Below are 22,518 nucleotides of genomic sequence, written 5' to 3'. Positions count from 1 at the left end.
ACTGCGTGAAACACACAGTAGTATGAAACTTCAACTGCGTGAAATACACAGCAGTATGAAAATTCGGCTGCGTGAAACACACAAACTTCACGCATGCGTGGAGTGTATGGAGTGTACGGGAGTGATTCACGCAATGGTGCGAATAGTCACGGCCATTTTTTAGGTTTTTTTATTCAATTCGTTCGTTGATAAAAAATTATTGATTTCATACACTTGAAACATTTCCATTGAAGTCCCACACGAGTCAATGAATTTAAAAAAGAAAGAAATAGAAATATTGTTGAAATAAATAGAAAAATAACATGAAATACCTGAATTTTTTGTTGCAAATTGGACAAGTCTGTGGTGTCTTCCCACTGTGAGTATTCTTGTGGTCCTCCATTACACTCCGCCTGGTGAATTTTCTGTCGCAATGTGGGCACGTGTACAATCGTTTTACCTTCAATGGTACATCATGAACATCCTTCATGTGTTGATTAACAAGTTCAACAGTTTCGAATTTCTTTTTGCAGCGCTTGCAGTGAAGTTTTAAGTGGATCCTCTCGTGCGTTTGCTGCAATTAAATAGAGATAACAATTATCAAACAACTCAGTGTATTCAAAGAGTTTGCTGATAGTTATCTATGAAATTCTTGTGGAATTACCAAATTCTTCTTGTTGCAGAATTTCTTCTTGCAAGTCCGACATTCGTATTTCTGGATTTTATCGTGAATCGACTCAACGTGATTTTTCATTGACGACGAACTGCCAAAGTCTTTCTCACAGAATTTACATTGGTATCGGTAAACCAATGATCTACTGTGGAGCTGAAAGAATAACGAAAAGTCGAAAAAAGTCAATAGATTTTGACTTTAAATTTTCTAAAATTCTTCCGCTGTATTTTCAGTTGTTTCTCATTATAAAATCCAAGAAAAAATACTTATTTTTTGTACCATTTCTATGCAAGATTATGCAACTTCACTGCATTATTTTGTTAAGAGATATTCGATAGAAAAAAGTCAATGGATTTTTATTTTCATATAGAAATGCGTAAATTTTCATTTGTTTCTCATTATAAAATCCACGAAAAAAACTTTAGTAAATCATGCTCAAGAATTCTATAGCCAAAATCCCAACAGAATAAATAATATAAAGAAATCAACATCTAGACATTTTTCACATAATTTCATCATAATTTTTCATGAAATTGTTGCAAAAAATAGAATTTTCCAAGGACTGCACTAAATTGTTCTATTAAATTTCCCCACCCATGAAATTCAACTCCCGCTTTCTCTGGGTTGTTGACCGAAGTCCTTCTCCTGCTTCTCAAAACAGAAAACAAAAAAATCGAATAATTCCTTTACCCCTTATACTTACATACACATGATCGTAGAAAATCTTCTTGTCGACAAACACTTTCATGCAGTACTCACAGCTCATCTTCTCCACACTGGCATCCTCCATCATCTCCTGGCGATGCTCCTTCTGCAAAAAATCATTGGCATGAGCCCCCAGCCTCGACACATGCAAAAAATTCATAAAAACACTTTACATTCTGATGCAGCCTCAGTAGTTTCTTCACGCAAAAGTTCTCCTGGCAGTACTTGCAGGTGTGCCTGGGCTTCTTGCAATTTTCATGTACCTTCAGAGCCCTCAGTTCCCACATCATCCTGTTGCAAAGTCTGCAGAAGAACTTGATGGGCCTCTCAGGATGGCTCTTATGAAAATCTCGTTTGTGCAAACAAAAATCGTAAGCAGTCGTGAATTTCGCCTGGCACTCGGGGCACTCCACGTCGTAAGGTTCGTGGATCTTCATGTGTTCAGTGAGGGACGTCACCCTCTCCAGGGTGATGCCACAGACCTTGCAATCATCCCTGGTTCTGCACTCCCTCTTGGGCTCTGGTGTCTCCTTCGTCTCTCCCTCCTTCGTTTTTTCCTCCTTTCGTTTTCTGGATGCCCTGGAGATTCTCCTGCGGACCTCAGACTCCTGAGGGGTCGAGGGCTCAGCGTCAGAGTGCTCAGAGGCCGAGGAAATCTTCTCCTCCTTTATGTCTATCGTCCCAGTGTCAATGCAGCCCTCTGGCAGCCCAGTCCCCTCGACGTTATCGTAATGACTCTTGTGCTTGTGCTGGAGGAGCTCCTCGGAGGTCTCAAAGTCACTTTGGCAGAGGTTGCAGACCCACTTCGAGTGGTGGAACATCTCCATGTGGCTGTCGAAGGCAGCTGCGTCCTCAAAACGAATCTCGCAGATTCCACATATGCCTGGGTTGTCTGCGTCATTCTCCTGGGATCCTGGGGGCCTGAACACCGTTCCTGGCTCCTGCAGGAGCCTCTCTGCTTGAGACTCTAAGAGCTGCTTTCGGAGCTTTCCATCTGTCTCTATCGCTTGGATCAGCAGCTTGTAGCTGATGTTCAGGGAGCGCAGGCATAGCGGGCATATGTGGCTCGGTAACTCGTCGTTTGGGTTCACCTGTAATTCATTGGTGAGGCAAGGAACTAAATGGGGACGTGGGGAAAAGATCTCGTAGAAAAAGTTATATCGATTTTTAGATGATTTTGATGAACAATTCGGCAGATTGACTGCACTTTTTTTCGAGAGGGTCCTATCGAAAATATTTTATATTTTTATATTACAAAAACATAATTTATTATTTTTTATTAATAAAGAAAATTAATTAAATTAAATTTAATTAATTAAATTTCATTTTTATTTTTTAAAATTTAATTTAATTTTTTTTAATTTCATTTTTTAGTTTTTAAATAGTTGTTTACATTTTTATTTTATTTTTTCGAAAATATTTTGTTTTAATTTTTTTTTTCATTTTTTAGTTTTTTTAAAATTTTATTTTTAAAATGTTCTTTTAATTTAATTTTTTTTTATTTCATTTTTTATTTTTTAAATAGTTGTTTACATTTTTCTTTTATTTTTTCGAAAATATTTTGTTTTAATTTTTTTTTCATTTTTTAGTTTTTTTTTAATTTTATTTTTAAAATGTTCTTTTATAGGAAAATCAGGAGAATTTGATTTTTGTAAAGAACTTTTTCTATAGGAACTTCTGGACTGGAATTTGCTAATTTTTTTTCACCCTATTTTTTTTATTTAAAAAATCAAACAAAAAACCGAGAAATATTCGCTGTTAGACACATATAATCGATCTTCAATGCATGAGAAATCTCACTCCAATATCCCACGACTTCTAAACCTCATAGTAGTCTCCCCTTAAATATTGTTTATTGAATATGTCAACAACGTAAATATAATTGTAAACGCGAAGATATTTGATTATTCAATTGAGAAGAACATGGGACACGTGAAAGCCTAGTGAGAGTGCAAAACGGAGAAACATGTTCGTAACATAAAAGAAATAAATTAAGTGATTTTTAAAAAATTGATTGGTGAGCCCAAGTGGAGTGATTGGAGGGAATGGAGATGGAGTTATCGATAGTATCACTTACCAGAATTGGTAAACACTTGCTGACTTTGTCGGCTATTTTATTCTTCTCAGCGAAGAGCGAACGATAACTGGGCCCTGTTTTTAGACACAGTCGGCAGATTCTTGGGGGTTTAACAGCGTCCACTTTTGAATCCATTTTTTAAAGGATTGATAAATAGTGGAATTTAATGTTTATGAGTGTCATTACATCGAATTGTGCAAATAGAAGGCTTTGGAGGTTATTAGTATAGGGAAGCAGCGCGGGTCGGACTGTTACTCCAGGCGCCATATTTTGAAGGAACGTAGAGGCGACGATTATGAAAAAATGTAATTTATTTTTGCGGACGACCACGCATAAAAAAATTCAATGGAAAACCTAGCGAATTCGCTAGAAAATTCTATTGGAATTCTATAGGAAATTTTATTTTCATTTTTCTTTTTTTAGGTTTTTGCTGTTTTTTTTCGTATTTCTTGGTTTGTCAGAAATTGACTGTTGAAACAGTCAATAGATTTCGAATTTCTATTTGAATTTTTCTCTGAGATTTTTCTATCAGAATTATTGGGCGCAAATTTTCCAATTTTTACCGCTGGATTTTGTTACATTGCAGAATCCGAGTGGAAAAACGTGGAAAATTGATGCCCAAGCATTCCTATATAAAAAATCTCAAGACGAAAATTGAAACGGAAATTTGAAATCTATTGACTTTTTTATCGAATATCCAATAGAATCAACGTGAAAGACAAACTGAATTATTCAATAGAATCCCAACAGAATTTTCTAGCGAATTCGCTGGGTTTTCTACGGAATTTTTTCTGACGTGACATCACACAAAATAATAAATAGAAAAATCTAGCGCTTTTTATAAAAAATTCTATCGGATTTTTATTAAATTCTATTAAAAAACTCTACTTGTTTTTTGCGCCAATTCTATTAAAAATTATGCAACATCCCCCCGCGCTTTTAAATACAATTTGTGAATAGATAAAAGTCAACAGATTTTCATTTTTCTATAGAAATTCTTGGGCATAAATTTTCCAAGTTTTTTTCGCTGTATTTTCATTCATTTCCCACAATCAAATCCAAGAAAAAAACAAAATCAGCAGTGAAGGTATGTCAGGCAGTTTTATTTTCCCCAAAATGACAATTATCCGCAATTGAGACCGAGTATCTCGCTGTGTGTTTGATTTTTATGCGACGTCATAGCTCCCTTACTGAGAAATCTGAATCCACATATGTTGCATCGGTACGGGTAGGTCGCTTTGTGTCTCTCCACGTGTCGCTGCAGGTGGGAGAGCCTCTGCAATTTCCTGTTGCATATTTCACACTCGTATCGCCACTCTTCGGGTGGCAAGTGCCGGGAAATGTGTCTTCGCAGGTTGTTTTTATCGCTGAATGAGGAAAATCGTTTAATTCATTAACACACATGACAAAAATTAATAGAAAAACCCATTCTCAGAACCCCATTCTAAGAAATTTTGATTTTTAACATTTTTAAATTTTTTTAGATTTTGACTTTTCTATAGAAATTCATTTTTCCTTCATAAAAACGGAATTCTCAAAATTTTTATTCAATTGCATTCTTTTCTACTTTTAGCTTTTCCCTTAAAAAAAGATTTTCATGTCAATCTCCGTAAAAAATTAATAGCAATTAAATAATAAAATAAAATAAAAATTTAATTTTCTTCGTAAAAATGGAATTCTCCAAATTTTTATCAAATTGCATTCTATTCTTCTTTTAGTTTTTCCCTTTAAAAAGATTTTCATGACAATCTCCATAAAAAATTAATAACAATTAAATAATAAAATAGTAATTATTACATACGTGAAATTATGCTTGCAATAATCGCAGATGAAACCTCCATTCTTGTGCCTCTGCTCGTGTGCCCATCGTGCTGCATAAGTTCTGGGTATTGAAATAAAAATATAACTTTCAAATTAAACAGCAAAAATGTGGAGCTTTCACTGAATGTCTCCTCTCAATTTTGAAATATTCAGAAAGAGCTGAAAATTTATGAGGTGAATTTAAATACAGCAATGTTTATACCGGAATGTTTTGTGACATGTGTCACAAACATGTGGTCTCGTGCCAGTGTGAGTGTTCTTGTGGTCCCTCAAGAGCCTCATCTTCAGGAACTTCTTCCCACACATTTTACACGCATATTTCCCTGCAGATGGTACGGATATATTGTGCTGTTTCAATAAGTGTGCAGCCAGTATCCGAGTGTTTTCGAATTTCTCTCCACACTCTTGACATGTCTGACTCGCATGCCTCTTTCGATGAACTTGCTGTCGAAATTATAAGGCATAATCAATGACGATTTTTTATTTTTGGAAAAATGATTGGTGTTGTTAATATTCAGAAAATAATGGAGCCAAAATATAAAAAATATAAAGAGAATGGATGAAGCAGAAATATTTATTTTTATTTATTTTGTAATGATAAAATATGCGAATGATCTTACCAGATTTCTCGAGCCGCAAAAGCTTTTGGAACAAATATCACATACATATTTCGGCTGTTTTTCATGCCTAACTTCAATGTGACACTTCAATACTGCAGCAGTTGAGAATTTTTTCTCGCAAGTTGGACACGTGAACCTTCCCTCATGCTTGGCTTGATGTTTCTGGAAAATATATTCACGTTTTTATTGTTTTCAAGAATTGAACTTGGATTATCGCTATAATTCAGTAATGAAGTCACAAAATTAAGAAAAGTTTCACCTTAAAATAGTTAAGGTTTACTCATTTTCATTGAAATTCGAAGAATAAAAATAATTGGAGTTATGAAATTGTGAATTGACTATGGATTGAATAATTCGAAATTTGAATATTTAATTGATGATCAATTTAATAATGAAAAAATTGTTGAGTGGTATTAACCAATCAACAAATTCAGAAGTTAACTTTATTCAAAATTTACGATTATGCCGATGTCTGAAAATGAGACAGAATGGGTCGGATTAATTCCAAAACAGTTCAAGCTTTGTAATATATTTTTATAGAACTCGTTTGTTAATCACGTGCTTCACTTCTAAATTATTTCAAAAAATTATTCACACTCACCCTGACATGGGAATTGTAATAAGACTTTTCCACGTAACTCTTTCCACACGTCTCACATTCAAACTTCTCGGACTCTGGATCCTTCATCACATCGTCATAATGATTTTTCTGAAACGATAAAGCTACGAGTGAAAATGAATTCTGAATAAATAGGATGAATAAGGTGTCCTCAAAAATACTGTCCATACCTTCTGATGAATCTGCAGTTCTGATTTTTTGAAGAACTTCTGGCTGCAGTACTTGCACTTCATCTTAATCTTGGCGCAGTGTTTATGTCGTTTCAAAAACTGAACACTCGCTGTAAATCTCTCGCACTGCTCACAGAACCACTTCATCTTCTGATCAATAAACACTCTGTGTACCTTTTGCTTATGAATAAAGAGATCGTAGGCAGAGGCAAATTCCCGAAAACAGGTGGGACAAGTGATCTGTCGGGGCTCATGCATTTTAACGTGAAGGGACATCAACTTCTCATTGGCAATAGTCACGTCGCATATAGTACATACAATATCCCTTTGCTCTGAGGGTTGGGCATGCAGCTCAGCACCCTGAGAATTCTCCAACCCCTCTTCTTTGATTTCGATGGCTTCATTCACATCGACATAATGGTCTGAAAAATCTGCTGTGCCATCAGAATCCTCGGCCTCTTGGGAATGATCAACAGTAGTTTCTGGAGGATGATGAACATCATCATCTTTGGAAAGATCAATGTCAGCCCCTTCATTCTGATCAATACTGTCATAATGGTCTTTATATTTATGTCGGAGCAGATCATCCGATGTCTTGCAATCTTCATGACAAAGATTACAAATCCATTGTGAAGAGTGTGATGCCTTCATGTGATCATCGAACTCAGGCATGCCATCAAAATTGATCTCACATATACCACAGAACAATCGTTCAGTCGTATCCATCGGCTGCGATTCATCATCCGTATCCACATCTTTCTCCTGTTTAATTTTGTCGATCAAGACAACTCTCAATTGCTGCCTCAATATCTCATCAGCTACCAGAGATTGGGCTCTCAGTTTATCGCTTATGTCCAGAGCTTCGAGACATTCAGGGCAAATGTGAGATGGAAGTTTATCGTCTTCTCTAATCTGTGATCAAGTAGAAATTAATGACAACTTTTCTAATCATAATTAGGTGGGAGAAGGAGTGCACGGAGAGGAGCGAAGGCGCTGGATAAAAGGAGGAAGGAGGAAGACATAGGTTTGAGTTAGAGTGGAGATTTTAATGTAGAGGTGTGTCATATGAGCTGGACATGGCACCCTTCGGGGAATCATTAAATAAACATACATACTAATCATAATTAGTTCATTGAAAGGTGACAGTGTAAGGTTTCTGCGGTGTACTCACCTCTATTGGTAAACAATTGTTGATCTTCCCAGCTATTGGATTGGCTTTCGAATCGAAAATGGGATGGTATTGTTTTCCATTATTAGCACATAATCTACAAACGTTTTCAGCGATGTTTAGATCCATATTGGTAATAAATAATACTGACTAATGTGATTATTCATGCATTGCTGAGGCTGTTTCGATGTTTACGATTGATTGAGGTTATAACACGTCGCATGAACGAGTCTGTGCAGCTTTCAACTGCTGCTCATCAGTGAAAATGGTGAGGTTGCTACGTCAGCAACCTCAATCGTAAACAAATCGGAAGAAACAAAGAAATGAACGAATAATCACATCAGTATTGATTGAATAGTTGAATGAAATGGATCTCAATATTAATGAAAACGTCTGCAGATTATGTGCAAACCATGGAAAAATGTATCAGTCTATTTTCGATTCGAAAAACAGTGCAATAGCTGTCAAAATAAACAATTGTTTACCAATAGAGGTGAGTCATCTCAACCTCAGAACAACCTAACGCTTTCTCTAAGAAATTCTATTGAATTTCTGTTAGAATTCTGTAAGAATTCCCTTAAAGCTTCAGTAGAATTCAATTAAAAATTATATTTAATTATATTTATTTATTGTGTCACTCGATAAAAAGTCAATAGATTTTTATTTTTCTACCGAAATTCTCGAGCGTAAATTTCCCACAATTTTTCCACTACATTTTCATTTGTTTCTCATGATAAAATCCAAGAAAACAAATTACAAAAATCATGCCCAAAAATTCTAATTGAATTCCAATAAAATTACTTCACACGTGTTGATAGAGATGTGATCATTCACTCCTAATTGATCACAGATTAGAGAAGACGATAGACTTCCCTCCCACATTTGCCCAGGGTGTCTCGAAGCTCTGGACATAAGCGATAAACTGAGAGCCCAATCTCTGGCAGCTGACGAGATATTGAGGCAGCAATTGAGAGTTGTCTTGATCGACAAAATTAAACAGGAGAAAGATGCGGATGCGGATGATGAATCGCAGCCGATGGATACGACTGAACGATTGTTCTGTGGTATATGTGAGATCAATTTTGATGGCACGACTGAGTTCGATGATCACATGAAGGCATCACACTCGNCTAATTGAATTCCAATAAAATTACTTCACACGTGTTGATAGAGATGTGATCATTCACTCCTAATTGATCACAGATTAGAGAAGACGATAGACTTCCCTCCCACATTTGCCCAGGGTGTCTCGAAGCTCTGGACATAAGCGATAAACTGAGAGCCCAATCTCTGGCAGCTGACGAGATATTGAGGCAGCAATTGAGAGTTGTCTTGATCGACAAAATTAAACAGGAGAAAGATGCGGATGCGGATGATGAATCGCAGCCGATGGATACGACTGAACGATTGTTCTGTGGTATATGTGAGATCAATTTTGATGGCACGACTGAGTTCGATGATCACATGAAGGCATCGCACTCTTCACAATGGATTTGTGATCTTTGTCATGAAGATTGCAAGACATCGGAGGATCTGCTCCGACATAAATACAAAGACCATTATGACAGTATTGATCAGAATGAAGGGGCTGACGTTGATCTTCCCAAAGACTCCACCATCAATCATCCCCAGAGGACGGAAGATCCTGACGACGATGTGACTGAATCCTTCGAGGTCAAGGAGGAAAATTTACTGAAGGTCGAGAGCACTGAGGGCCAACAGCAAGCAGAGAGGGAAAATGTCGAGTGTCATGTCTGCAGTGTGACGATTGCCACTGAAAGTCTGATGCCGATTCACCTCAAGATGCACGAGAACCGACAGATCACTTGCCCCACATGTTCCCTGGAATTTCCCTCCCCCTATGATCTTGTTACCCACAAACAAATCGATCACAAAGTCTTTGTGGGCCAGACGATGAAGTGGTTCTGCGACAAGTGCGAGAGATTTGCTTCCAATGTGCAGTTCTTGAAGCGACACAAGTTCTGCACGAAAGTCAAGATGAAGTGCAAGTACTGTACCTTAGAGTTCTTCCAGAAATCTGAATTGCAGATTCACCAGAAAGTATGGGAAGCTCTGGGGAAAATTTTGGTTAAGGATATTCAAGGATCTTTTACAGTTTGTACAGCCCTCATGGAAAAATGTATAAAAAATTTATGTAATATAGACCAATTTAATATATTCTTCGAATATGTGTAAGGTTTATGTACAATATATATCAAGCATGTATAAATTTATATTTTATGCAACTTTATGCGTAAATCAGGCCAATCCCATACATAAAATATATAATTTTCAGAATATATATTTCAACCATTTTCAATCATTAAATTTGACAATTAAATCGCGTGAGAAAAATTTAAAAAAAAATCACGAATATTCAGCATCATTCAAACTACATTTTCCAAAGAATTATTTTTTAAACATTCATTCTTTGTAAATAAATAATTGAAATTGTTTAAACTTTTGGAAACCTAATTTTTTTAGGCATGACATTGATTTCTGGTAAAATTTAGAATATGAATAAATTTTTTACGATTCCGAACGAATGATTTTTATAATGGGAAATTGATTGCTTATAAATTGTTTATAGAAAATATTGAAAATTTAAAAAAATTGATGGATTAATTAAATTTTTTGAAGTAAACTTTGATTTTTTTTTACATTTTTAAAATATTTTTCAACGGTTCAATATTAATACTCAAATTCAGATCTGCAACGTGTAAATATTAAAATCATTGTAAAATGTCAGGAAACTTAGGGTCAAATGGGGCTGGAATGAAAACTATTTGGACAAAAAATAGCGAAAATACTTGAATATCCTTAATTTTTCTTTAGGATATCTCTCATTGTGATTCATTCATTACTTCAGCGGAATCATTTTGAAGATGTTCTGAACGATCCAGACTCGGAGAAGTGGGTATGCGGAACCTGTGGGAAGAGTTACGTCGAAAAAGGAGAGTTCAATGCCCATATTCGGGTAAATATAGTTATCGTTCGAGTCAATTCGATAATAGAGTGGGGGAAAATCGAGAGGCAATTGAATTTTTTAAGGATAAACTCATTTAAAACTAAAAAACAAAATTTTAAACAAAAAAAATAAGACAATGCCGTCTTTTTCCATTTTTTTTGTTTGATTTTTTTAAGATAAGAAAGAGTAAGAATAGAGTGGAATAAAAGTAGAAAATTTATGTCGACGAATTATAGAAAATATCTCAGTGAAATTAGTTGTATGGGAAGATGAAAATAAATTCCACTGATTTATTTGCAAAAAATAATGATCTGATCTGTCAACGAAAGTTGCCAAAAGCGCTCGCCTCTCTTACCACTCCATTACTGAACTATAATAACGGAATTTTAATGAGTAATTATGCTGAAAATGTGAGAATACCTTCACAGAATCATCAAGCCAGGGACGAAGGAAGATTCACCTGTCCAACTTGCGGGAAGACATTTTCAAACGCTGCAAACATGAAAGCTCATTTTGAAGTTAAACATGAGAAACAGCCAAAATATCCGTGTGATGTTTGTTCCAAAAGTTTCTGTAATTCAAAAACTTTGGTAAGAGCATTTCCATATTTAATAGTTTCTCTTTTCTCATCGGGCAGGAAAAATTCGCATAGAAAAACCTAATTCGCTAGGAAATTCTATTGCATTTCTATTGAAAATTCTATTATTTTTCTTCAATTATATTGGAAAATTCAATGGGAAGTCAACGGAAATATTCAGCAGCGAAAATATTCTATAGAAAAATTCATAAATGGTCGATAAATAATAACTTTGGAAATGGAAAAATGAAAAAATGAAAAATTGGGAAAAATTTTTAAAAACGAAATTTGAAAAAAATTGCCAAAAATTTAGTTTGGTATTTTCAATGATAAGAAAGCCGTATAAGAAGTCTCACCAAAATTTAATTTTTGAAGGTACAAAACCATACCAATAATTGGCGAAAACCCCCCTATAGATGTTTATTTTTCTATACAACTTATTCTGTTGGCATTTTCTCTATAAGAATTCTTGGGCTTGAGTTTTCCAAGTTTTATTGTTTCTTGAATTTTATTATGAGAAAAATTTTTTTTCAAAAATAAAAAGAGAAAAAAAAATACAGCCCAAAAAATTTAGAAAATTTGGGCTCAAGAATTTTAATAGAAAAATGAAAATCTATTGATTTTTTTAGGAAATGTCCATCAAAAAAATGACATGGTAAAGTTTTTTAAGGGAATTCTAATTAAACTCCGAGAGTTTGTTCTCATTTTCATGGACTTTCAACAGAAATTCAATAAATTCCTAAGGGAAAGGTTTTTCTACTCAATTTTATTACGCGTGTATTCCTGATTTTGCAGTACCAGCATAAGAAGAGACACGCAGATCAGACGTGTCAAGAGTGTGGGCAGCACTTCGAAACTGTACGACTCCTGACTGCCCACTTACTGACCAAGCACAACATATCTCTTCCATCAACCGGAAACTATTGTTGCAAGATATGTGGGATGAGGTTCAAGCAATTGAAGCTCTTGAGGGACCACAAGAACACCCACACTGGGATAAAACCCCCTGCCATACGATACGTTATGCTCCTAGACACGAAACCTTCGTTCTGAACGAGCGAAGTGAGACTCACAACCCCTATTTATTGAGCTTAGTAGAATAAAAGACGTTTTGATGTGTCGTCCCACGAATCAAAGAATAAAGAAACTCGTTCAAATCTATTTTTATGGCTCTGGCCATTATTCTTGTTTACTGGATAGTTTCGGTGATTTTTCATAGGGATGACTGCAATCATGATTTTTCTCTTGATGACAAAAAATCTGATATTTGTCGAACAAAAAATTCGATACTTTTCTGCCCTCAAAAATTCGTGGAAATTGAAAATATTGCCGCTCAATTTTATTCGTTGCCCAGTGATTCTCAAACGACTCGTGTCAAATGGTGACTTCAATAACATGTACCGTTACCGTAACCTCAAACGTAAACAAATGGGAACAAATCAAAGAATGCACGAATAATCACATTAGTCAGTATTATTTATCATCAAGATGGATCTAAACATCGCTGAAAACGTTTGTAGATTATGTGCTAATAAGGGAAAACAATATCATCCCATTTTCGATTCGAAAACCAATCCAATAGCTGAGAAGATCAACAATTGTTTACCAATAGAGGTGAGTACACCGCAGAAACCTTACACTGTCACCTTTCAATGAACTAATTATGATTAGTATGTATGTTTATTTAATGATTCCCCGAAGGGTGCCATGTCCAGCTCATATGACACACCTCTACATTAAAATCTCCACTCTAACTCAAACCTATGTCTTCCTCCTTCCTCCTTTTATCCAGCGCCTTCGCTCCTCTCCGTGCACTCCTTCTCCCACCTAATTATGATTAGAAAAGTTGTCATTAATTTCTACTTGATCACAGATTAGAGAAGACGATAGACTTCCATCTCACATTTGCCCTGGATGTCTCGAAGCTCTGGACATAAGCGATAAACTGAGAGCCCAATCTCTGGTAGCTGATGAGATATTGAGGCAGCAATTGAAAGTTGTCTTGATCGACAAAATTAAACAGGAGAAAGATGTGGATACGGATGATGAATCGCAGCCGATGGATACGACTGAACGATTGTTCTGTGGTATATGTGAGATCAATTTTGATGGCATGACTGAGTTCGATGATCACATGAAGGCATCGCACTCTTCACAATGGATTTGTGATCTTTGTCATGAAGATTGCAAGACATCGGAGGATCTGCTCCGACATAAATACAAAGACCATTATGACAGTATTGATCAGAATGAAGAGGCTGACATTGATCTTCCCAAAGATGATGATGTTCATCATCCTCCAGAAACTACTGTTGATCATTCCCAAGAGGCCGAGGATTCCGGTGGCTCAGGAAATACTTTAGGCCATTATGTCGATGTGAAGGAATTCATCAAACCCAAAACGGAAGATCAACTGAGTTTTCAGAGCTCTCTGGTGCCCTCGCAACCCATAGAGAGGAGGAATGGCGTTTGTAGTATCTGTAAAGTGCCAATTTCCACTGACAATCTAATGTCCCTCCACGCAAAGTTGCACAGGCCCCTGCAGATCGCTTGTTCCACCTGCTGTCTCAAATTCCCCACCCCCTACGATCTCGTTACTCACAAGCAAAGCACGCACAAAGTGTATGTAGATCAGAAGATGAAGTGGTTCTGTGAGAAGTGCGAGAAATTCGCAACGAGTGATCAGTTCCTGAGACGACACAAGCTCTGCAAAAAGATACAGCTGATGTGCAAATATTGCACTCAGGAGTTCTCCCTAGAATCTGAATTACGATTTCACCAAAAAGTATGAGCAGATGTTTTCACAGGAAGATTATCCGATTTTATGGTCAAGATTTTGGTTTATTTTGAATTGTTTTGTTCCAGAAAAATCATCACGACGATGTGATGAAGGATCCAGAGCCTGAGACAATGGAATGTGAGACGTGTGGGAGGATTTTTGAAGATAAAAATAATTATAAGTATCACCTTCGAGTGAGTATCAATATTTTTTTTAAAGAGGCATTATTGACAACTAATCTTAATAAATTGGTTCATTCAATGATGCTATTTCAATGATCAAATACGATGATAATTTGGGAATACTTTACCAGAAACATCGCGAGACAAATCATGGAGCAATCCCGTGCTCATCATGCGGGAAGAAATTCGCAGATGCTCGGGGATTAAAATGCCATGTCAACGTTATGCATCACGGCCACTGGAAATACATATGCGATATTTGTTTCAAGAGCTTTCCTGGCCCGAAAAAATTGGTAGGATCATTTGCCGTCTCATTATACTTATATCTTTGAAATAATTTAATAGAAAGCCCACCGCTTGGCCTGAGAAATTCTATTGAATTTCTGTTAGAATTCTATGGAAAAATTCCATTTATTTTTCGCATGAATTCTATTAAAAATTGTGGAACGTCCCCTCGCGTTTTAGAATGTCTACAGATGTTGATTTTTCTATATAACTTCCTGTGTTGGGATTTTTCCACAGGAATTTTCAATTATTAGTTATTCTCAATTATTCTCAAATGAAAATACAGCGAAAAAAACTTGGAAAATTTACGTCCAAGAATTTCTATCGAAAAATAAAAATCTATTGACTTTCTTTTATCAAATATCTCTTAACAGAATGGTACACTAAAGTTGCGTAATCTTCTATAGAAATAACAAAAAAAAATCGAATTTCTCAATAGAATTCTAATAAATAAAATAAAAATGAAATAGAATTCTCTAGAGAATTGTTTCTCTCCGTGTATTCATATTAAAATTTACACGTCTCCTGATTTCATAGGAAATGCATAGGAGAAAACATGTGAATCAGATGTGTCTAGAGTGCAGCGCGGCATTCGAAAATGCTGAGACCCTGGGCGCCCACTCGTTGCAGCAGCACAGTACGTCTAGATCATCTGCGGAAAAATATTTTTGTAATTTTTGTGGCAGTAAGTTCCAGGAATTGGAGCTCTTGAGAGATCACGAGAAGTTTCATGCTCGAGCACAATCCCCTACCATACGATATGGCGTGTTGGTAGAAGAGAAATCCCCGTCATGAGCGAGGGAAGCGAGGTTTATTGGGCGTAGTAACGTTAAGGATATTTTTCGATGTGTTCTTGCATTAATTGAAGAATAAAAAAAAATTATTTCAATTTTTCAATTTATTTCTTTGATTTTACAAAACTATTTTTCACTCTCCATCTTCACCAGTCTTACAACTCCCCACGAACGAAAAAATTTCATAGAAAAACCCGGCGAAATCGCTAGAAAATTATTTTGCATTTTTTTGCAATTCTTGTGCATTTCTATTGACCTTTCGATTCGCTTTTGGCTGGTTCTATTAAAAATCCGCAGCTTATAGAGTTCCAATAGAAATTGAACAGAATTTCTTGGAGAAAACTTTAGGTTTCAATCGTCTCACTACAAAAGGTTGCATACAATATAAGATAAAATTTTACGGATTTTCTATTGGACATTTTCTATTAAAACCCCGCGGAGTGAAGAATCGGTTAAAACCAATAGAATTTTCAATCAATGGTTCTATTAAAAATCCGCAGCTTATAGAGTTCCAATAGAAATTCAACAGAATTTCTTGGAGAAAACTTTAGGTTTCAATCGTCTGACTACAAAAGGTTTGTTATCATAAAATTATTCTAGCCTTAAAGTTTCTAGTACAAAATTTTGGACATTACAGGTTGCATACCAAATAAGAAAATTTTACGGATTTTCTATTGGACATTTTCTATGAAAACCCCGCGGAGCGAAGAATCGATTAAAACCGATAGAATTTTCAATCAAATTCGTTAAATTGTTCCGTGCCATTTGTGTATGCGTGCATTCTCCTTGTCCCCATTCATGTAAAAAGGTAATTTACATGAGCAATTGCCATCACTCCGACGAGTACTACCAACATCTTCATGATTGATCCTCAAAGCGTTATTCGCGATTCCGATTAACTCATGATTGCATTTATATACTCATTGGCTTGATAATGTTCCGCCGTAGATTATACGTCTGATGGGGAACACATTATTATAAGGAGAGATCTTGAGATTTTCGATAAGATAACATAGAAATGGAGTGTAAAAAAGGAGATTTGGGAAAAGATTGCAATCAATCTGCGAAGATGATTGATTGGGATGGAGACGAGAGATTCTTCGATTGGAAAACATTGTCTTTTTCACTGTTCACATTCCTTATCAACAAAAATGATTGATAATGGATGGATGCAGGCACTGATAACAGACAAAGTATCGGGGAAAACGATGAGTCATGAAGTCCCAGGCGAAAGGGGATTGAAAAATCTGAAAGGTGGCTTAAAAAATTTGTTCATTTCATAGAAACAGGATGGAATGAGTTCTGCTTGGTGCGTTGATTTCACGAACTACGGAAAAAATATAATTATGTGACTCTCATTGACCACATGGAGAGCTTCTAGAGACATTAACTCGTTCATTGACAGATACTAGAACAGGACGCGCGTATTGTTTTCCATGGGTACCAGAATAGTAAAACCTTACCGTTTCTCACTTTCATTAACTTTTATCTCAATAATATACAGGAATAATGCAATGAATCGATCGGATTTTTGATGAATTACAACTTTCGAGGATTCAATCAGGAATTTAGACAGCATGAGCCTTTATCCAATCAACGAACTTCGGGACTCTGGTGTACACTGTTGGGTAGTTCGTCAGAGCGCAGCCCATGGCCCACGATACGAGCCCGACGAGTTTACCTCTCACCGTCAAAGGACCGCCAGAGTCGCCCTGAAATAGATAAAGAAGTACCCCATTCTCAGTTGCAGTATAATTTTCGAAAAAGCGTGTTGGAATTTCAAATAAAAAAATCTCGGAAATATGTGTACAGCTATTAACGAATTACACGGAGAGAAATGTTCACCGATTACGGAATCGACTCAGGAAATTTAAGTGACGGTATCGTATTTTTCATATGAGATTCAGGTAAAAATTACGGAACGCTCTGGAAAAATTCCGTGATTTTAGGTAAAAAATACGAGACGGTTCCGGAAAATTTCCTACAATCACATTGCGCTCCGGAATTACAGAAGAGATAGAATATTCAATAGAATGCTAATTTCCAGATTCACAGATAAAAAAAAATACTAAAAATTATAAAAATTCATGGAATTATCATTTCAAATTCTCAATCTATTAAAAATTCGATTGAATGTGGTGTTAAATTTTCATGGGTGTGAAAATTCAAGTTTTGAAAAAATAATTATATTTATAATTAAATTTGCTAACTTGAGCGAAGTACTTGGACATCCTTAATGTTTGAAAAATAAAAAACCGCGAAAAATTGAAAAATTCTCATAGTGTAATAGGTAATGAGAGTAGTGTAATTTTCACAATAGGGCTTACGTTGCATGAACCCGTTTCTTCAACTGGATCGTGAGCACAAATATGAGTATCGTGAACAGTATTTCCTGGGGCATATCGCCTCTTGCAGTATTTCTGGTCAGCAATGAGAATTTTAGCCTTCTGAAGGTGATTGGGACTGGGTCCTCCTTGCTGAAAAGGCCACGATAGACAGTTATTTATTTGTTTTAGTTGAATGTATTCTGCAGGAAACCAATGCAGAATACATTCGAACGAATTCGATAGAAAAACCTAGTGAATTCGCAAAGAAATTCTATTGGAGCATACGGTCAACGGAAAATATTCTATAGATGAAATCAATGAAGCTTGATTTTTCTATACAACTTATGCTATTGAGATATTTTCTATAAAAATTCCTCGGCTCAAATTTTCAATTTTTTTTTTAGATTTTTTAAATAAAAAAAAATCGAAAATTCATGTCGAGGAATTCCTATATAAAATATTTAATAGAAAAAATTGTATTGAAAGTAAAACTCTACTGAGGTTTTACCGTAGAATGAATGCACAGGAAAGCAAAATAATTTCTCAATAGAATCGGCCAAAAACTAATAAAATTTTAATAGAATTTTCGCTCGCATTCCCCAAGTTTTTCTATGAAATTTCTTCGTGTGTGTAATACCCTGAGATTTCCCCAGCCTGACACAATGGCAGGTGAATCCGCAGGAACCACCATCTCCAGACTCGGCAGTGGAACGAAATTCAGGGTCGAACTGACGACGAATTGCCCCTTCACCTGAAAGGTAATTTCAATTGTGGTATTTTTGCACTTGTTGATGATAAATAAATTAATTATTGATCGAGGTTCATTTCGAGTACCCTGAGGAGGGCAATGTCATTCTTCCAGGAGTCAGCAGCATTGTATCCTTCGTGGACTATGATTTTTTCAACCAAATGGGTTGTTACTGGCGCTGATAATTCAACTGTTGCCGAGATCACTTTGATTGAAGATGGAGATTTCCTGAAATGGCAGCAATTGGATGGGAATACTGTCATTAAGTTGTTATGACATTAACAAATGACGCGTGGAAAAAATTGATAGAAAAATCTAGCGCTTTCTTTTAGTAATTCTATTGGAGTTCCATCAGAATTCTTGAGCATGAATTTAAAAAAAACAGAATTCAATTGGAGTTCAATTAGAATTCTTGAGCATGAATTTAAAAAAAACAGAATTCAATTAAAGTTCTATGAGAATTCTTGAGCATGAATTTAAAAAAAAAACAGAATTCAATTGGAGTTCAATTAGAATTCTTGAGCATGAATTAAAAAAAAACAGAATTCAATTGGAATTCTACGAGAATTCTTGAGCATGAATTAAAAAAACAGAATTTAATTGGAGTTCTATGAGAATTCTTGAGCATGAATTTAAAAAAAAAACATAATTTAATTGGAGTTCTATGAGAATACTTGAGCATGAATTTTAAAAAAACAGAATTTAATTAAAGTTCTATGAGAATTCTTGAGCATGAATTAAAAAAAAACAGAACTCAATTGGAGTTCAATTAGAATTCTTGAGCATGAATTAAAAAAAACAGAATTCAATTGGAATTCTATGAGAATTCTTGAGCATGAATTAAAAAAACAGAATTTAATTGGAGTTCTATGAGAATTCTTGAGCATGAATTTAAAAAAAAAACAGAATTCAATTGGAGTTCTATGAGAATTCTATTGAAATTGTGTGAAATATTGAATTTTTATTGCGTCGATTGCAATCGAAAATGAATAATTTACATGAAAAAATAAAAATCTGTTTTTTTTCTGCAAAATAAAGAATCACGATGGAACTTCAATAGAATTCTCACGGAATTCCAACGAACGTTGATACAAATTCTCAGGGGGAGCGCTCATATTTTTCACAATTTTTTTCCATTCATGACCACTTTCGACACTCACCCTTTGACGCAGTGCGCAGCTGTGATGATGTATTTCTTGTTGAGGATGGAACCTCCACAGAAGTGGAAGCTACTCGCTCTTTCTTGGAGGGAAACCTGAGCGAGGGAAAATTAATAATAAACGAAGCGTCTCGAATTGATAATGGAATAGTATTTTATAGTCATTTCATCCAGAATTAAAAGAGAAACCTAGCGAATTCGATGGAGAATTTTACTGAATTTCTACTGAACTTTTATTCAAAATTCTATCAGTTTTAGGCTGATTATATTTAAGAATTCCGAATTGGCGCAAAAAAACAAATAGAATCTTCCAATAGAATTCTAGAATAGAACTTCAGTAGAATTCTTATAGAGTTCCAACAGAAATTCAATAGAATTGTTTTGAGAAGTCGCTAGGTTTTTCTATAAAATTTGTTCATACGTGTCTGCCTGAGAATTCGACCAACTTACCTGATACGGAATTTCTCCCACTTCGACGTCCACTCCATTCACAATGCGAGACGTTTCCAAAGATTCCGGTAAAATGTGCCCTGGAAACGCAATTGAATTCAAGAACAGAAGATTTTCATGTCCTTCGTCCTCACGCGTTAAACCTAGCGAATTGGCTAGAAAATTCTATTGAACTTTCTATTACTTTTCGGTTGATTCTAGTAAAAATTCCGCAGTTTAATTACCGTTTTTTCAATAAAACTGCTCATTGGAAAATTTTCAATCAAAAAAACTAGTAGAATTCTATTCCTCTTTACGACATATTCTATTGAGATATTTTTTATAGAAATTCTTTGACCCAAATTTTCCAATTCTTTTTGTTAAATTAGAGTTGATTTGTTGGAGTTTGTTTGTTTAATTAGTTTTTAACGAAAAGAAGAGGAAAACATAATGGAAAAACCTCAGAAAATCCATGTCGAGGAATTTTTATAGAAAATATCTCAATAAAAAAAGTTGTGTAGAAAAATGAAATTCTATTTTGCCTATAAAATAGTTTTTATAGGATATTTTTTATCAAAAAAAGCGCAGTAAAGTCGCATTAGAAAGAATTTCGCAGTAGAAAAAATTAGTTCTGCCGATAAATTATGTTCCCCTGGAAAGATCTTTTGTCGTGTTGAATCAATTTACTTGTGGACAAAAAAGAAAGGTTCCACCAAAACATGATAATTTTCTTAGTAATAATTGTTCTCGTAAGACATTTATATATCTTTCGGGTAAATACACTCGTTCTACAGAGAATTATGAGGCTCCGATTTTATCAAGTGAATATTATTGAGTAGTGTATATCTTCGTCCAATAAACACTTATAATTTCCATGGAACAAATGATAATTTCAAGAGGAAACTACAATTTTCTTTCCGAAAACTGTGTTATTGGCAAAACTAAATAATTTCGAGGGGAAATTTTTTTTGGGAAAAAAATATTCTTTCCTCGTCAATGTATTCTTTCTACGGTATAAATCTGTGGAGTTCTCTCAGATCAAATGATTATCGCGCAATAGATTATATTTTTTCCTGCCAACAGTTCGAATTCTTCTCGGGATATTTCTGATGATCACGACAAAAATTTAATTTTGTAAAAGATATTAAATTTGCTTCTATCAAAATGATTAATTTCCCTCGAGTAAATCTGTTCCACTCCTAGAGAAGAACTAATAGAAAAAACTGATAGAAAGTTCCATAGAAGTTCAATAGTGAAATTATTTACCATGAGAAAGTGCCGCCAAGCCGACGAGTGCCAAAAGTGTCTTCATGATTGATCCTCCCAATTCATCCGCTGCGTCAATTAATTTGTCATTGGATTTATATACTCGTCGGCTTGATAATGTTCCGCTGCAGATCTTACAACTCTGATACCGCATTTTTCCGCGGATGTCTGATACCGCATTTTCCGGGAAATCATCAGATTATTGATGAGATAACGCAGAAGCCAGGTTTGGGGCGATGAGATTCGGAAATTGGGGATAAGCGCTTCAAGTAGATGATCGATTACAATCCGCACGCTCGATTTAATCGTTGGGAACAATAGTCTTTTCCTGTATTCACGGTTGTTATCAATGAAGATGAGTGATAATGAATGACTGATTCGAAAATACATACTGGTGCGTAGAAAAAAATCCGGATGAATGCAGTAGACTCTCTTGAATCACAAATTTTATCATTTGGGATTGCTGATTTTTGCACTGGATAATAACATTACACGGAAATTTTTTAGAAAAATTCTAGTGCTAGCACGGGAAAAGAGGCGCAAAGTGACGGCCAGGAAAAAATTCCAGTGCCGGCACTAGAAAGTTTATTGGGGAAAACGTGAATTTTTCCCCGTATTTCCGTGAAAATTTCACAGAAATCCCCAGAAATTTTACCGGAAATACCAAGAAATTTTACCTTAACAGCACTAGAATTTTTCACAGCCGGTGGATTGTGATTTTTTGCGGTACTCGTAATAGAATTTTTCTAGAAAATTTTTCTCCGCACGGAGAGAAATATTCAATAAAAATTACGTATCTTTTCCGTAATTCCGGAGCGAAAAGTGATTGTAGGAAATTTTACAGAACTGTCACGGAATTCTTCCAGAGCGTTCCGTAATTTTTATCTGAATCTCCTGTGAAAAATTACGATAACGTCACTTAAATTTTCTGAGTCGATTCCGTAATCGGTGAGTGAATTTGAGTTCCGTAATTTTTACTGAATATTTCTCTCCGTGCGTGTCCGGTGTGTCTAGACTCTCCGCGAAATTCTACTTTGCATGTATTCACGCGGAGAGAAATTTGGAGAAAAAATACTGAACAAGTCAATTGAAGAGGAATTTACGGGGGAAATTCTGGAAACGAACGAAAAAAATTGACTAAATTGGCGATTCTTGAAGCAAAACAAAGAGTC

General features: G+C 35.4%; 5 protein-coding genes across 5 annotated transcripts in view; 2 read left to right on the top strand and 3 right to left on the bottom strand.

Annotated features, from left to right (window-relative positions):
* The window catches only part of LOC107035639 (zinc finger protein 658B), a 5,438-nt gene extending 1,762 nt beyond the window's left edge, over nucleotides 1-3,676 (bottom strand). Inside the window, exons 1-5 of the mRNA XM_015253156.1 lie at nucleotides 3,435-3,676; nucleotides 1,531-2,448; nucleotides 1,356-1,463; nucleotides 644-805; nucleotides 312-553 (exon numbers count right to left, since the gene is read on the bottom strand). Of these exons, the coding sequence (XP_015108642.1) occupies nucleotides 312-553; nucleotides 644-805; nucleotides 1,356-1,463; nucleotides 1,531-2,448; nucleotides 3,435-3,569 (1,565 nt within the window). The 5' untranslated portion in view covers nucleotides 3,570-3,676. The remainder of the gene's footprint in view (nucleotides 1-311; nucleotides 554-643; nucleotides 806-1,355; nucleotides 1,464-1,530; nucleotides 2,449-3,434) is intronic.
* An 851-nt stretch (nucleotides 3,677-4,527) lies between these two features.
* LOC107035640 (zinc finger protein 62 homolog) lies at nucleotides 4,528-8,073 on the bottom strand. Its single transcript, XM_015253157.1, has 7 exons — nucleotides 7,836-8,073; nucleotides 6,665-7,576; nucleotides 6,477-6,584; nucleotides 5,876-6,037; nucleotides 5,458-5,699; nucleotides 5,236-5,316; nucleotides 4,528-4,801 (listed from the first exon to the last, which is right to left on the bottom strand). The coding sequence occupies exons 1-7, from the start codon at nucleotides 7,959-7,961 to the stop codon at nucleotides 4,558-4,560; spliced, it is 1,875 nt and encodes a 624-aa protein (XP_015108643.1). The 5' UTR covers nucleotides 7,962-8,073; the 3' UTR covers nucleotides 4,528-4,557.
* On the top strand, nucleotides 8,073-12,593 carry LOC107035543 (zinc finger protein 624). The gene is made up of 6 exons (XM_015253012.1): nucleotides 8,073-8,325; nucleotides 8,683-8,949; nucleotides 9,036-9,893; nucleotides 10,702-10,809; nucleotides 11,229-11,390; nucleotides 12,173-12,593. The coding sequence occupies exons 1-6, from the start codon at nucleotides 8,200-8,202 to the stop codon at nucleotides 12,428-12,430; spliced, it is 1,779 nt and encodes a 592-aa protein (XP_015108498.1). The 5' UTR covers nucleotides 8,073-8,199; the 3' UTR covers nucleotides 12,431-12,593.
* A 76-nt stretch (nucleotides 12,594-12,669) lies between these two features.
* LOC107035641 (zinc finger protein 397) lies at nucleotides 12,670-15,512 on the top strand. Its single transcript, XM_015253158.2, has 5 exons — nucleotides 12,670-12,991; nucleotides 13,251-14,162; nucleotides 14,243-14,350; nucleotides 14,470-14,631; nucleotides 15,161-15,512. Exons 1-5 carry the CDS (start codon nucleotides 12,866-12,868, stop codon nucleotides 15,416-15,418), a joined length of 1,566 nt encoding a protein of 521 aa, XP_015108644.1. The 5' UTR covers nucleotides 12,670-12,865; the 3' UTR covers nucleotides 15,419-15,512.
* Nucleotides 15,513-16,882: 1,370 nt separating this feature from the next.
* On the bottom strand, nucleotides 16,883-21,456 carry LOC107035638 (trypsin-1). The gene is made up of 7 exons (XM_015253153.2): nucleotides 21,347-21,456; nucleotides 20,102-20,181; nucleotides 19,653-19,747; nucleotides 18,579-18,720; nucleotides 18,382-18,495; nucleotides 17,745-17,894; nucleotides 16,883-17,129 (listed from the first exon to the last, which is right to left on the bottom strand). Exons 1-7 carry the CDS (start codon nucleotides 21,390-21,392, stop codon nucleotides 16,986-16,988), a joined length of 771 nt encoding a protein of 256 aa, XP_015108639.1. The 5' UTR covers nucleotides 21,393-21,456; the 3' UTR covers nucleotides 16,883-16,985.
* Between the last annotated feature and the right edge of the window lie 1,062 nt (nucleotides 21,457-22,518).

This window comes from Diachasma alloeum, unplaced genomic scaffold (assembly GCF_001412515.2).
Source record: "Diachasma alloeum isolate Michigan unplaced genomic scaffold, Dall2.0 Dall_scaffold_00199, whole genome shotgun sequence".
Taxonomy (NCBI): domain Eukaryota; kingdom Metazoa; phylum Arthropoda; class Insecta; order Hymenoptera; family Braconidae; genus Diachasma; species Diachasma alloeum.
Note: the sequence above shows the minus strand (reverse complement) of the source record. Positions and strands in the feature narration are given on the sequence as shown.

Coding starts and splice junctions, on each gene's coding strand:
- LOC107035638 (XM_015253153.2), bottom strand. CDS start 21,392: ATGAAGACACTTTTGGCACTCGTCGGCTTGGCGGCACTTTCTCATG. Junction 20,182..21,346: donor CTTGGCGGCACTTTCTCATG/GTAAATAATTTC, acceptor TTGCGTTTCCAG/GGCACATTTTACCGGAATCT. Junction 18,721..19,652: donor GCTGCGCACTGCGTCAAAGG/GTGAGTGTCGAA, acceptor CTGCCATTTCAG/GAAATCTCCATCTTCAATCA.
- LOC107035641 (XM_015253158.2), top strand. CDS start 12,866: ATGGATCTAAACATCGCTGAAAACGTTTGTAGATTATGTGCTAATAAG. Junction 14,163..14,242: donor AATTACGATTTCACCAAAAA/GTATGAGCAGAT, acceptor GTTTTGTTCCAG/AAAAATCATCACGACGATGT. Junction 14,351..14,469: donor ATTATAAGTATCACCTTCGA/GTGAGTATCAAT, acceptor ATACTTTACCAG/AAACATCGCGAGACAAATCA.
- LOC107035543 (XM_015253012.1), top strand. CDS start 8,200: ATGGATCTCAATATTAATGAAAACGTCTGCAGATTATGTGCAAACCAT. Junction 8,950..9,035: donor AGTTCGATGATCACATGAAG/GCATCACACTCG, acceptor AATTGATCACAG/ATTAGAGAAGACGATAGACT. Junction 9,894..10,701: donor AATTGCAGATTCACCAGAAA/GTATGGGAAGCT, acceptor TCATTACTTCAG/CGGAATCATTTTGAAGATGT.
- LOC107035640 (XM_015253157.1), bottom strand. CDS start 7,961: ATGGATCTAAACATCGCTGAAAACGTTTGTAGATTATGTGCTAATAAT. Junction 5,700..5,875: donor TTTGCGGCTCGAGAAATCTG/GTAAGATCATTC, acceptor TAATTTCGACAG/CAAGTTCATCGAAAGAGGCA. Junction 5,317..5,457: donor ACATGTCACAAAACATTCCG/GTATAAACATTG, acceptor TTCAATACCCAG/AACTTATGCAGCACGATGGG.